Raw genomic sequence first — 14,026 nt, 5'->3', positions numbered from 1 at the left:
GATGAAAGAAGAAGACAAGAAAGACAACGTGAAGAAGAAAGAAGAAGGGAACAAGAAGCAATTCGCCTAAGAGAGGATGATCTTAGAAAAGGAGAAGAAAATGCGAGGTTTACTGCTCTCATTCAAACTCTTGCCCCGATCATCCATTCTCATCCAGGCAACCATACACCTGGCACAGAGGTGAATTCTAACTCCAATCAACCCACTCTTCCACCTCCACAGAAGGCAACAGCCCAAACGCCACCCCCACTGAAAGCAGATGCCGGAATGGAGACGTTGGTGGGATGACTATGCTGTTATGGTGGATCTTTCTAAGCTTCCACGTGAAAAACAAATGATCCAGATGAGGATGTGTTTAACCTTTGAAACACAGCGTGTTTTAGAACACACACTGCAGATTTCTCCCTCTACAGATAAGTCTGTAGATGAAGTCCTCGATGCTCTACAGTTGCATATTAAGGAACTAATGAATGAAGTCCTTCACCAAAGAGAGTTGCTTAGCTGTAAGCAAATGCAAGGAGAATCTTTTGCTGATTTCTACGTGAGACTTCGACGCATCGCAGAAGTTGATTTGTGCTCAGGTAATGCCGCTGCATGTGAGGATACCCAACTGAAAATGATAATCTTGATGGGCATTCGAGATGCAGAGTTGGTTCAGAAGTTGATTGCCTTGGACGCCATCTCTCCTCTTCAAGATTTCGTCACAACCTGTCGATCGTATGAGGCAGGTAAAACTGCAACTTCTGCCATATGTGGCCTACCCAGCCAGTTGTGTGCTGTTTCAGCCTACAGGAGAAGCAAGAAATCAAGCGGGAAGCCAGCCTTTTTATGCCAGTATTGTTCCCGTCAGCACGAACCTGATAAATGCCCTGCTGCCAATAGTACCTGCAAAAACTGTGACCGTGTTGGCCATTGGTCCAGGACGTTGAAGTGTCCTGCCAGCAAAGTCCAGTGCCGTCATTGTCACCGTATTGGACACTTCGATAAATGCTGCAAGGATAACAAGACAAATGGTCATCGAGACAGATCTTCAAGCAACAGTGGTGCCTCTGCAGTCTCCAACAAACAACAAGATTCATGGACCAGCTGTCGTTGCTTAGGATCACCTTCCACCATCACCAAGACGCCCAAACCTATCTGTGTCCTCTTGTCATCTGGCGATGTTAACTCTCGCATCAAGATGTTACCTGACAAAGGTGCCGACGTCACCGTTATCGGACAACAACACCTGGACACAATGGGTATATCCAGGAGCTGCTTGCAACCACCTCCGCTGAATGTGACGTTCACAGCGGACGAATCTCCGATGTCACCTGCTCTGGGCATATTTAAAGCTACCCTTACCCTAGGCAAGCGATCATGTCCTACCAGGATTCAGGTTCGCGAAAATGTGGACGTTTCACTTTTATCCTATGGCCATTGTCAAGAACTATCCATAATATCTCCTGACTTCCCAAACCCATTTTAGAAATCAAACATGTCAATAGATGCAAGGAGCTTCCCATCTCAGCAACTACATCCCCTTCAGCAGCCAAGGAATACTTTCTTCGGGAATTTAAAGATGTGTTGGTCTCGAAAGAAGATTTGAAGACAGCTCCTCTCAAGCCCATGGCTGGTCCTAGCATCAGAATCCACCTAAAGGATGGTGCAGTGCCTTTCGCCATCCACACCCCAAGACATATTCCATTTGCTTTCAAGGACCAAGTCAAAGAAGAGCTTTATTCTATGGTGGCCCAAGGGATAATCAAACCAGCTGGTGATGACCCTTCAGTTTGGTGCCACCCTCTTGTCGTCGTCGCCAAGAATGGAACAGGCGTATGTATCACCGTCGATCTAACAAAGCTGAACAGCCAAGTTTCTCGTCCAGCCCACCTTTCACCCACACCCTACATGGCTATTCATAGTGTGGACTGGAAGTCTCATTTCTTCACCACAGCTCATGTTCTTCACGGGTACTGGCAGATGGAACTGGCTGAAGAGGATCGTCACTTAACCACCTTTATTACGCCATATGGTCGGTTCATACATTGCAGAGGACCGATGGGCTTCACAGCTACTGGAGATGCCTTCTGCCTGTGAGGTGATATGGCCCTTAAAGGTGTCCAAAACTGTGATAAGGTGATAGACGACCTCCTTCTGTACGACGAAGACTATGTTACCCACCTTCAACGTATCCACGAAGTGCTCACCAGGTGCCGCAAGTTCGGGATCACACTCAACAGGGACAAATTTGTGGTCGCTGCCCCATCTGTGAACTTCTGCGGATACACACTCTCAGGAGACGGCATCGTGGCTAACCACCAGAAAGTCAATGCGATCAAGGATTTTCAGACCCCTGCTAACCTGACGGACCTCAGATCGTTCATATTGGTCAACCAGTTAGCAGAGTTTACGCCTGACATCTCCGTTGCAGCCCAACCTCTATGCCCCCTGAGAACATTTGTCTGGACTTCTGACCATGATGAAGCCTTCCAACGCGTCAAGTTAGCCCTCACCTGTCCACCAGTTCTCGCCCTCTTTGACCCAGACCTAACCGTCGTTCTTCAGACGGACGCTTCTCGCCTCAATGGCATTGGATATTCTCTCCTGCAGGACCATGGTAATGGACACCTGCATCTAGTTCAGTGTGGTTCTGGTTTTCTCGCCGATGCAGAGACACGTTACGCTACCATTGAGCTCGACATGCTAGCTATTGTCTGGGCAATGTCAAAGTGTAGGCTATACCTAGCTTGCCTACAGCACTTTACTCTGATGACGGATCACCGATCCCTCATCCCTATTCTGAACAGTTATACACTGGATGCCATTGAGAACTCTCGTCTCCAGCGCCTCAAGGAGAAGATCTCGCCCTACATCTTTACAGCTGTGTGGCATGCTGGGAAGTTGCTCTGTGTTCCAGACGCATTGTCTCAAGCCCAAGTCAGCCCTCCCACACAGGAGGACGAAACCTCAGGTGCTTCTTCTGCTGCTCATCTTTGGACTGTCATAGCCATGAACACCGTTACTCTTTCAGACGAGTCTTCAGCTTAGGACGCCGACCGGATACTTCAGGATCTTCACAACGCAGCGAGAACAGATCCTTCGTATACGCGTCTACTCAATTGTGTCACACCAGGATTCCCTCGCAACAGATATGACTGGCACAATTCTTTACTCCCATATTGGAAACTACGTGCAGATCTCTACGCCGATGGTGACCTCGTCCTGTATGAAGCAAGAGTTGTAGTTCCTGCTGCCCTTCGTCGCCGCACCTTGTCCCACTTGCATGACAGCCACAGGGGTGTGGAAGCAACCAAGCGCAGAGCAAGGCCCGGTATCGATTCTGATATCTCCAATACAGTCGGAGCTTGTGAGGCATGTCATACATTACAGCCATCTCAGCAGCAGGAACCTCTACTGAATGATGACAATCCAACAAGACCCTTTGAGTCAGTTTCAGCTGACTTCTTTGTTGTTGCAGGGAAGTCTTTCCTAGTTGTCGTCGATCGCTTATCAGGATGGCCTGTTGTCGCTCCCTGCAAAAGTGATACTACCGCTTCTAATACCATCAGGATCTTCTGCCGCTACTTCCGCGAAGTTGGTGTTTTTCTTCGCGTTAGGACAGATAGAGGGCCACAATTCACCAGCACAGAGTTCAAGGATTTCATGAAGAGATGGGGAGTTCGACACAGGGTAACCTCACCCCACTAACCACAATCGAATGGTCATGCCGAAGCTGCTGTGAAGTCCATTAAGCACCTCATACTGAAAACAGCCCTGTCTGGCAACATCGATAATGAAGATTTTGACCGTGGATTGTTGGAACTCAGGAATACTCCTAACTTTAGAGGACGCTCCCCTGCCCAGATCCTGTATGGCCGTCCTCTTAGGTCATATATTCCTGCCCATCCAAATGCATTCTCCAAGGAGTAGCAGGTCAAGACTGAAGACTGTCTGCAGTGATGCCGCCCACTACGAGCAGGTAAAGACCCAGTATGACCAGCATGCTAACTCCCTGCCCAAATTGAGCGTCGGACAGCAAGTTTGGATTCAAGACACGAGCTCTCATCGTTGGGATAAAGTTGGCATCGTCATGGGCCATGGAAAGTCAAGAGACTATCAAATTCGTCTCCCTAGTGGTCGTATGTGGTGGCGTAATGGCCGATTTCTTCGTCCAGTGCCACCCACTATTAGTGACTCCTCTCTCCCTGTCCCAGTGGCCCCTTGCCATGACCCATGAAGAGAGTCCTTAGTCACCATTCCTCCTGTGAATCCATGTCGTTCCCAAAGACTCATAGAAAAGGAGTCCGCTCGAGAATGCACTACGAGCGTGAGGGGGAGGGAGGTGTAGGTACATGAAAAGACACATTTCACATGTACCAGTATTGTCTATGATTATTATTATTGTATGTGCCATTTACTGCATTATCATGATTACCATTATTGTACGTATTATTAACTGTATTATGTACTTTCAACCATTATTTCAGATGTTGCATATCATTAGATTAATTCCTGTAATGTTATTGATATGATATGGCAACATTGAATCAGCATTGGCAACACTTATCTGTTGTGTTCCCATGATGCAGTCTGTTCGTCTTCTTTCCATTATCTGATAAGTTATCTTTCCTCGTGTCCCACATACCTTGTGTATTTCCTCTAATAGACATTGAGAACCTACTTTTTAAGTTGTATCCTTGCCCCATCAATTAAGGTTAAAGAAGTTACCAACATACATATATATATATATATATATATATATATATATATATATATATATATATATATATATATATATATATATATATATATATATATATATATATATATATATATATATATATATATATATATATATATATATATATATATATATATATATATAAACACAATATCGTGTTCAAATAGCAATAAATTTCTACCTCATACTTGGGATCGAACGCTAGCCCCTTCTAATGAAAGGCCAGGTCGAAACCAACCATGTCACGAGAGACCATGAAAGAAACTGGAACCTGACGCTACCTAGCTGTCTGATGATTTACCTGGCGAGACATCAGTCTCTTACCAGCGAGTTGTACCCAATTTCCCAGCCCACCACTTGACACAATTGGTAGTAATTCATTCATATTACCCCTAATGAGTCAATATGGATAAATGGTTGGTTTCTACCTGGCCTTTCATTAGAAGGGGCTAGCGTTCGATCCCAAGTATGAAGTAAAAATTTATTTCTATTTTAACACGATGTTGTGTTAATATTTATCCATATTGACTCATTAATGGTAATTTGAATGAATTACTACCAATTGTGTCACGTGGTGGGACGGGAAATTGGGTAAAACTCGCTGGTAAGAGAGTGATGTCTCGCCAGGTAAATCCTCGGACAGCTAGGTAGCGTCAGGTTCCAATTTCTTTTATGTTTTCTCGTGACATGGTTGGTTTCAACCTGGCCTTTCATTAGAAGGGGCTAGCGTTTGATCCCAAGTATGAGGTAGAAATCTATTTCTATTTGAACACGATGTTGTGTTAATATTTATCCATATTGACTCATTAGGGGTAATTTGAATGAATTACTACCAATTGTGTCACGTGGTGGGACGGGAAATTGGTTAAAACTCGCTGGTAAGAGACTGATGTCTCGCCAGGTAAATGCTCGGACAGCTAGGTAGCGTCAGGTTCCAATTTCTTTTATGGTCTCTCGTGACATGGTTGGTTTCAACCTGGCCTTTCATTAGAAGGGGCTAGTGTTCGATCCCAAGTATGAGGTAGAAATTTATTTCTATTTGAACACGGTGTTGTGTTAATATTTATCCATATTGACTCATTAGGGGTAATTTGAATGAATTACTACCAATTGTGTCACGTGGTGGGCCGGGAAATTGGGTAAAACTCCCTGGTAAGAGACTGATGTATCGCCAGGTAAATCCTCGGACAGCTAGGTAGCGTCAGGTTCCAATTTCTTTTATGGTCTCTCGTGACATGGTTGGTTTCAACCTGGCTTTTCATTGGAAGGGGCTAGCGTTCGATCCCAAGTATGAGGTAGAAATTTATTTTTATTTGAACACGATGTTGTGTTAATATATATCCATATTGACTCATTAGAGGTAATTTGAATGAATTACTACCAATTGTGTCACGTGGTGGGCCGGGAAATTGGGTAAAACTCACTGGTAAGAGACTGATGTCTCGCTAGGTAAATCCTCGGACAGCTAGGTAGCGTCAGGTTCCAATTTCTTTTATGGTCTCTTGTGACATGGTTGGTTTCGACCTGGCCTTTCATTAGAAGGGGCTGGCGTTCAATCCCAAGTATGGGGTAGAAATTTATTTATATATATATATATATATATATATATATATATATATATATATATATATATATATATATATATATATATATATATATATATATATATATATATATATATATATATATATATATATACCACGTCGATTCCCAATGAAGATCTGCATTGAGTTACATGAAGGAATATTGTGAATTATGTATCGAATTGAAATAGATTATATGCATCGTATAGGTATTACGCTTATTGTTATCATTTCACGTTCACTCTTGTGACAGGAAAATTGAGATTATCTAAATCAATCAAGACTAACACATTCAACATTGTGTAACCAGAGTCTATATAATAATAATAATAAAAAAAAAGAAACACGACAAAAAATCTGAATTTTCTAAAAGGGAACAGCCTATGATAGTTGTTCCACCGTCTTATTTGGCAGAGCACAGACAGTATGCAGAATGCAATTAAATGACTGTTTATCAGGCACTTTACTCTTTGCAGTTTTGATAATCTGAGAATATCGTGAGCCCTATTGCTATACATGTGAATATTATTGAAAAATTATCACAAAATTAATTGTGTAAAACAAATGCTGAGATGTTATCTGCATCCACGTTAAATGCCCATAAGTAAAAACTACAAAGTTGCACTATTCCTACTAAACGTAATGAATGACTGTTTATCTTACAAACCATCGCTTAAAACACATTTCCAGTAGGTGTTGCATTAAGTTCGTATCTTCGTGTAGAGAGTAGGGTTCTCCTTCAGTATAGGACCAGAACACCAACACTTAAAATAAGTAAAGTAATAAAAACATCAACGTTGTTTTGATTCTTCTTAGCGTCTTGCACATCCAAGGAACTGTAATAATTAAACACCTGGTATCTCTTTATGTGTATTTGTTTCGGCAAAATATTATATCATATTGCCAAGTGGATTTGATTAAGAATTTTTTTTTTCTTGGTGATGATTTTGAGATATATTTGTACTGAGTTTAACTCAATTACCTTCTTAATACAATGTGCAAGTGAGGAATTAAACAAGTAAATATGCATTTGATTAGTAATTGACTGGTATGGGTCACCTTCTGTTCAGTCATTTGAAATTATTTGGTATTATAATTTTGTTAATGTTCTGGAATCTCCAAAATAAGTTTGTTACATCGAAGGTTTTCTTAACGTATTCAAATTATTGTTTCTTCCATATAATATATTCCCGTATATAAAAGAAAATAAAAACTTGGTTTGCTCAGATATTTTGATTGTCATGATAGCCAACAATCTGATTTAATTCGAATTCATAATGGCTAATGATAATTTACCATATGAAATTTTTTCTTTAAAATTATTCACTCGGTTTTATTTTCCTCTATGTATCTATGGTCTCCAAGGATATGTAGTCTTGATGATACAAAAGTATTATACCAAGGTAGAAGAAACTGCAAATAATCTGTTCTAGTCTGAATATTTGATGTTTTAATCAAGAAAACTATCTATACCTTGCAATTAGAGAATAAGGACTTAATAAAGGAAATAGTATGTCTATCTTTCCATGACTGATATCTGAAAGCCGCCATCTTTCAAAGAATCTATAAGCAAAGTTATCTTTTAAGTACAACAGGGTAACAGAAGAAAAACCTTTTTGATAGTATATGTTCATATTTAATGTTATGATAAAGTAACGGAATGTTATGATGCGATCATAATCTACTACCAATCTAGTCATTTGCTTTCATGAAGTTTCAGAGAATGATAAACAAGGGCCAATTAGAATGACCAAAATAGCGTTCATACTACACAGCCATATCTGAATGTAATTCTTAATTCGAGAAACTGCAGTATATGCTAGGGGCGAATAGATTTTAATGAAAATAATTACATTGCCTTAATATTTTATGCACGTATAGATTGTAATGAAAAATAAAGCACATTGCCCTTACATTTTAGGCTCGTATAGATTATGATGAGAGAAAAAATCATACGTTGACTTTATATTTCAGGCACGTATAGATTGCAATGAAAAAAAAGAATACATTGCCTTTATATTTTAGGCCCGTATATATTGTAATGAAAAAAAAAACACTGCCTTTATATTTCATGTACGTATATACTGTAATGAAATATGTTGGGTACGTGTAAAATGGAATGAAAAAAAATAGGATTCGTATTTTAGGCAAGTATATTTGTAATAAAAAAATGCATTCACTTTACATTTTAGGCCAGGTCAGATTGTTATGAAAACCAAAATAACCTTGCCTTGATATGATAGGCACGTATAGTTTGCAAAAAAAAAAAAAGAAAAAAAAAACTACATTGGCTTTTTTTTTGAGGAACGTATAGATAATAATGAAAAAAAAAATACATTATTTTATTCAAGTAGTGATTATAATAAAGAAATTAAATTGCCTATGTATTTTAGGCACATAAATTGTAGATGGAAAGTCCCCTGGACACTATGGAAAAGCTGCTGAGATGATACTAGATGAAAATGAAGTAACTCCCAGAATACTTACAAGATTGTTTTGTAGAATGTGGTATGGAGAGCCAAAACGTGGTGAATGGGAGCTAGAGGTGAGGCCAAAAAGGATGCAAAAATTCCGACTGATTATAGTAATTAAAGAGATATCAAAATTATGCCAGCCATTTGTCATAAAGATATATAGTATGCTCATTCTAAAGACATTACAGAAAATTATTGGTGAAAAACTGAGAAATGAACAAGCAGGATTTAGAAAAGGTAGAAGTTGCACTGACCAAATTTTCATTTTAAGACGTGCAGAATATAGAAAAACACTTTTGATGGCATTTCTGGACTATGAAAAAGCCTTAGATAGTGTGCACCGGCCAATTTTGTGGCGAGTCCTGCATTATTATGGAGTGCCTCTTAAATATGTAAAATTGATTAAGTCTGTTCATGACCCTTGCAAGTGCAAAGTAAATGTTACTGGAGTCCTATCAAAGGAGTTTCCAGTGAAAAGTGGAGCACTCCAAGAAAAAAGTATTGTCACCTAATATGTTTATCGTCCTCACGGATTTTGTAATGTATAGAATAGTTTTGGATGATGGAGAAGCATTGGACTGGATTGCTAAAAGGAAATTAGATGACCTAGAGTAAGCTGATGGCCCTTTCCTTATTAGAAAACGACAGGACTAAAACAACTTATTTAACCAATTGCATGAAGTAGCATTTAAGGATTGGTTTAAGATCAATAGAAGAAAAACATAGATGAAGAGAACGGAATATGCAATGGAAGATAAAATATCATTGGAAGGAGTTATTCAGGTAGTAAGATCACTTAAACAAGATCTTTAGAATCAAAGTTTAATAAAAAGTTGAAAAAAATCAGATCAGATAACGGTTAGGTTAAGTAAAATTTGGAAATTAAATCGGCTGAAATCATATATAAAAATTAGGCTTTTTATCAGTTTAGTAAGATTACTGTCAATGTATGGACATTAGTCGCGGTATGACAATGAAACAATATCCAACAGATTTTGAGTATTTAAGAGTAAAGCCCTTAGAACAATAATAGGAGTTAACTGGCAAGAAAGGATTGGAAATATAATTATAAGATATCAATCGAGTACCATATGTGGATGAGCTTATGATGAAGGGTAGATGGAGATGGTTTGGATATGCTCTTTGCACACCCCAAGAGAGATTAGTTCAACAAATTTTTAACTGGGCTCAGCGAGGCACTAGAATAGATGGAAGACCCAGGCCTACATGGCTGACGACTATGAAGCGTGAAGTAGATGATGAATGGAGAAGTATTATATTTTATAAAAGCTCAAGATAGAGATGACTTGTGAAATCTAACCGAGGCCCTTTATGTCAATACGCATAAAAGGAGATGATGATAGTGTGACGGGCCAAGAGTAGGTTGTGAGTCAATGGCGAGATGAATGCAACTGAGTAACTTTATTAGGACACATCATGTATATATACACACTATGTCCCGGTAAGAAGGTCACAAAACAAAAACTTGCTATTTCTTGTCAAACTGGTACCCGGTTCTGTTAACAGTTATCAATGAAGTAGGCAGACAGGTCAAAACAAGTTGCTGTCAGTGCGAGGGGAGAGCGAAGATGCAAAGGCTAATATATACAAAAGAAAGAAATGTCGTTACTATGTACACTTGAGTGAAACACGGGTGGTACATGGCTCCCCCCCCCCCCCTAAAAATGACATACTGTACTTGTTAAATAGTTTGCCCAGATCTAAAGAGGCGAACTGTAGGCGCATCATCTGGCAGGAGATAAGCAGGTTTTAGAGGATCAATGGAGAGCCAGTCTACTTTGCCATGAATGTTTAGAAGGAATGCTTTCAGATTGTGTTTGATCACAAAGAAAGGGCTAATGTAAGGGGGCGTTAGCAGTTGCTTGCTAGTCTCATTGAGAAGGAAGACCGTGCCAAATGAACTTTGTCTTCAGCAGCTGTGCAGTAGAATAGGGCAAGGGATGTGAAAGGCCGTGAATGAAATCAAACACCTGTCGGCTAATGGGAGCAGGAATCCAAGGTCGCGGTCTACCAGTATTGATGTCACAGAGGAGAGTGGTGTTGGAGTCGTCGAGGGGGATGTCTTCCCAATGCAGGGATGTGCAGGATGTCCTACATGCTTGATACTCTGGATCCTGTCGTTGGACTTCAGCCAAGGGGTTTTAATCCCAGTTGAATGGCGGCCAACGTGTTTCTTGACATGGCATCGAACAACGGGTTTCCTTTTCCTAGGGACATGTGGAAGGGTGCAATTGTATTTAGCCACAGCAAAGAGATGTCGGCGTGATGGCCTGCACCAGATGCATGTTGTCTGTGCGAATTACAAAGGGCGTACCTTTTAAGAAAAAGCAAAAGTGACGCAGAGCCAAGTACACCGCCAGCAATTTGTGATCGAAGGCAGAATAACCCGATTCAGCCTTGGACAGTTTCTGCTGAAGAAGGCCAATGGGCGGGGCGAGCCATTGACCACCTGTTCGAGTACTGCACCAATAGCGACGTCGCTGACATTGGTGGAAAGGAGGAGAGGGGCATGTGGAACAGGAAATGTGAATGCAGTAGCTGATTATAGGGAATTCTTAGCGTTGCAGAAAGCTGATTCTTGAAGGGAAACCCACTTCAGGTCTTTTGGCTTGCCCTTGAGGGAGGTGTAGAGGGGAGCAAGAGTGGCAGCAATGACGGGCAGAAAACGGTGATAATAGTTGCTAATGCCCAAGAATTTCTACAGTGCTTTGACAGTCAAGGGCATGGAGAAGTTCTGAACGGCTGCTACCTTCTCAAGGAGGGAATGGACTCCTTCAGGAGTGATGCGGTGCCTTAAGATATACAATCATTACCGCCAAAGGTACACTTGTCGTACCGGACTACAGGGCAGTTTTGTTGAAGGCGGTCAAGCTCGATGCGCAGGTGATGAAGGTGTTCCTCTTTTGAGGAATAGAACACAAGTATGTCATCCACATAACATACACAAAAGGGGAGGTCACCTAAGATGACATATATTAGACGTGGAAAAGGGTGCCAGATGTCTGAACTTGGTGAAGATTGAAGGTCCAGTCGTCTTGATATGGTTATAAATACGGTTTTTGGCAGGAGCCCTGGTGAAGTTCTGGTTGGAAAACTTCTGGGTATGACGTCATGAGGTGGCCATAGTCCTCCATGGGTACGCTGATGTGGAGAGCGAGGTTGGAGGGTGCGGGTTGAAGAGGCGTCGACAAGTACGAGTCTGCGTTAACAGATCGACGGTTGGTGACATCGACTTGAAGGGGGAAATGAGAGAGGAAATCCACACCGAGGATTGTCAATGTGACGGTAGCAACGAGAAACCTCCAATTAAATTTGCTGTTTCCAAACGATAATGTGAGATTTTCGTAACCGTAGGTGGGTATCAAGGATCCGTTGGCTGCTACCAGGCTGACGTCGGCAGACTTAGACAAACTAAACCCTGTCCTGAAGAGTTCCCTTGTGAAAAATAGAATGACAAGCACCCATGTTTACCAATAATCGCAAGCCCGTTCCTGCATCATGTGTAAGAAAATATTACAAACACAGGAGGCCACTGACAGTCCTTGGCCCATTTCTTCAATGCGGCCAGAAATCTGGAGTGGTAGTAGCAAAACTGCGGCCGATGGGCAGCAGTAAGTGGCTGTAGAACTCGTTGGTTGGGGCGTGAGTGAGTGGTGGGTGATGGGTGGCTCTGTCGCCGCTCCGGCACGTCACGGGGTAGGGGTGTGTGTCCTACGGAATTCACGTCAGCTTTGGTTGACGTTGAATAGGTATCCTCTTCGTCAGGAGCGTAGGTCTTGATGGAGGTCTTGAAGGTCGTGAAGTGGCTGTCCATAAGGGCGACGGCTTTGGTCATCAGGTCCTCTATGGGTAAACTATCGACATCGGGTATGGTAGCGCGTACAGGTTTGGGTAAACGGCATACCAAAAGGGCATGAAAAAGGTTCATCTCACGAGGAGAGCGGTTTGCAGCAGGCTGCTGGCGAGAAAAACTAGCTTTGGTTGACGTTGAATAGGTATCCTCTTTGTCAGGAGCGTAGGTCTTGATGGAGGTCTTGAAGGTCGTGAAGTGGCTGTCCATAAGGGCGACGGCTTTGGTCATCAGGTCCTTTATGGGTAAACTATCGACATCGGGTAGGGCAGAGCGTACAGGTTCGGGTAAACGGCATACCAAAAAGGCATAAAGAAGGTTCATCTCACGAGGAGAGCCGTTTGCAGCAGGCTGCAACAGTTGTTGAGAGAGCTAGAAAAGCTATGCCATACGGGCGGCTAGTGACGGCAAGTACTGCTGCAGAAATTCTGTTTTGATGGTGTCATACGCTTTTGGGGTGTCTCCTTGTTCACAAAGCCAATCTGAGATCTCTGGGAAGGTGTCCTCGAGCATCGCCACGAGAATATAATCTGCTTCGGTGGTTGAGCGAGTCATGCCCTTCATGCGGAACTGGACCTCTGCGTGCTGAAACGCCATGCCGCTGGCGAACGATGAAAGTTTGAATGGGGCGGTGGCATCTTTCGTGGAGTCCGTCATAGCAACAGTGAGGGTGGGAAGGCAGGAGGAGCGAGTCACACTCCAGGGTCACCAATGTGTTGGGCCGAGAGTAGGTTGTGAGTCAAAGGCCTGTAATATATATATATATATATATATATATATATATATATATATATATATATATATATATATATATATATATATATATATATATATATATATATATATATATATATATATTTATATATATATATATATATATATATATATATATATATATATATATATATATATATATATATATATATATATATATATATATATATATATATATATATATATATACAGTATATATATATATATATATATATATATATATATATATATATATATATATATATATATATATATATATATATATATATATATATATATATATATATATATATTTCAGGCACTTATAGATCGTTATGGAAAAAACTCACACTGCCTTTATATTTTAGGCACGTATAGATTATAAAAAAAAAATACATATTCTTTATATTTTAGATACCTATACACTGTAAAGGAAAAGAAAACAAATTTACATTGCCTTTAAATTTCAGGAACGTATAGATTGTAATAAAAGAAATTACATATCCTTTATATTTTAGGAACGTGTTGATTGTAATGATAAAAATTACATTGCCTTTATATTTGAGGCACATATAGATTGTAATGGAGAAAAATCGCACTACCTTAATAATTTAGGCATGCA

The 14,026-nt window shown here is 40.7% G+C and overlaps 1 protein-coding gene across 1 annotated transcript; it reads left to right on the top strand.

Moving 5' to 3' along the window:
* Window positions 1-298: 298 nt before the first annotated feature.
* Window positions 299-2,079, top strand: LOC137640791 (uncharacterized). Its single transcript, XM_068373263.1, has 2 exons — window positions 299-1,349; window positions 1,469-2,079. Exons 1-2 carry the CDS (start codon window positions 299-301, stop codon window positions 2,077-2,079), a joined length of 1,662 nt encoding a protein of 553 aa, XP_068229364.1.
* The last annotated feature ends 11,947 nt before the right edge of the window (window positions 2,080-14,026 follow it).

The sequence above is a fragment of the Palaemon carinicauda genome, chromosome 5 (assembly GCF_036898095.1).
Source record: "Palaemon carinicauda isolate YSFRI2023 chromosome 5, ASM3689809v2, whole genome shotgun sequence".
Lineage (NCBI taxonomy): Eukaryota > Metazoa > Arthropoda > Malacostraca > Decapoda > Palaemonidae > Palaemon > Palaemon carinicauda.
The sequence above is the reverse complement of the archived record's forward strand: the minus strand, read 5'-3'. Positions and strand labels throughout refer to the sequence as shown.

Bases quoted from the DNA above. Each gene is read 5' to 3' on its own strand.
- LOC137640791 (XM_068373263.1), top strand. From the start codon at position 299: ATGGTGGATCTTTCTAAGCTTCCACGTGAAAAACAAATGATCCAGATG. The intron at 1,350-1,468 runs GCAAGCGATCAT...AACCCATTTTAG, and splicing joins TAAAGCTACCCTTACCCTAG to AAATCAAACATGTCAATAGA.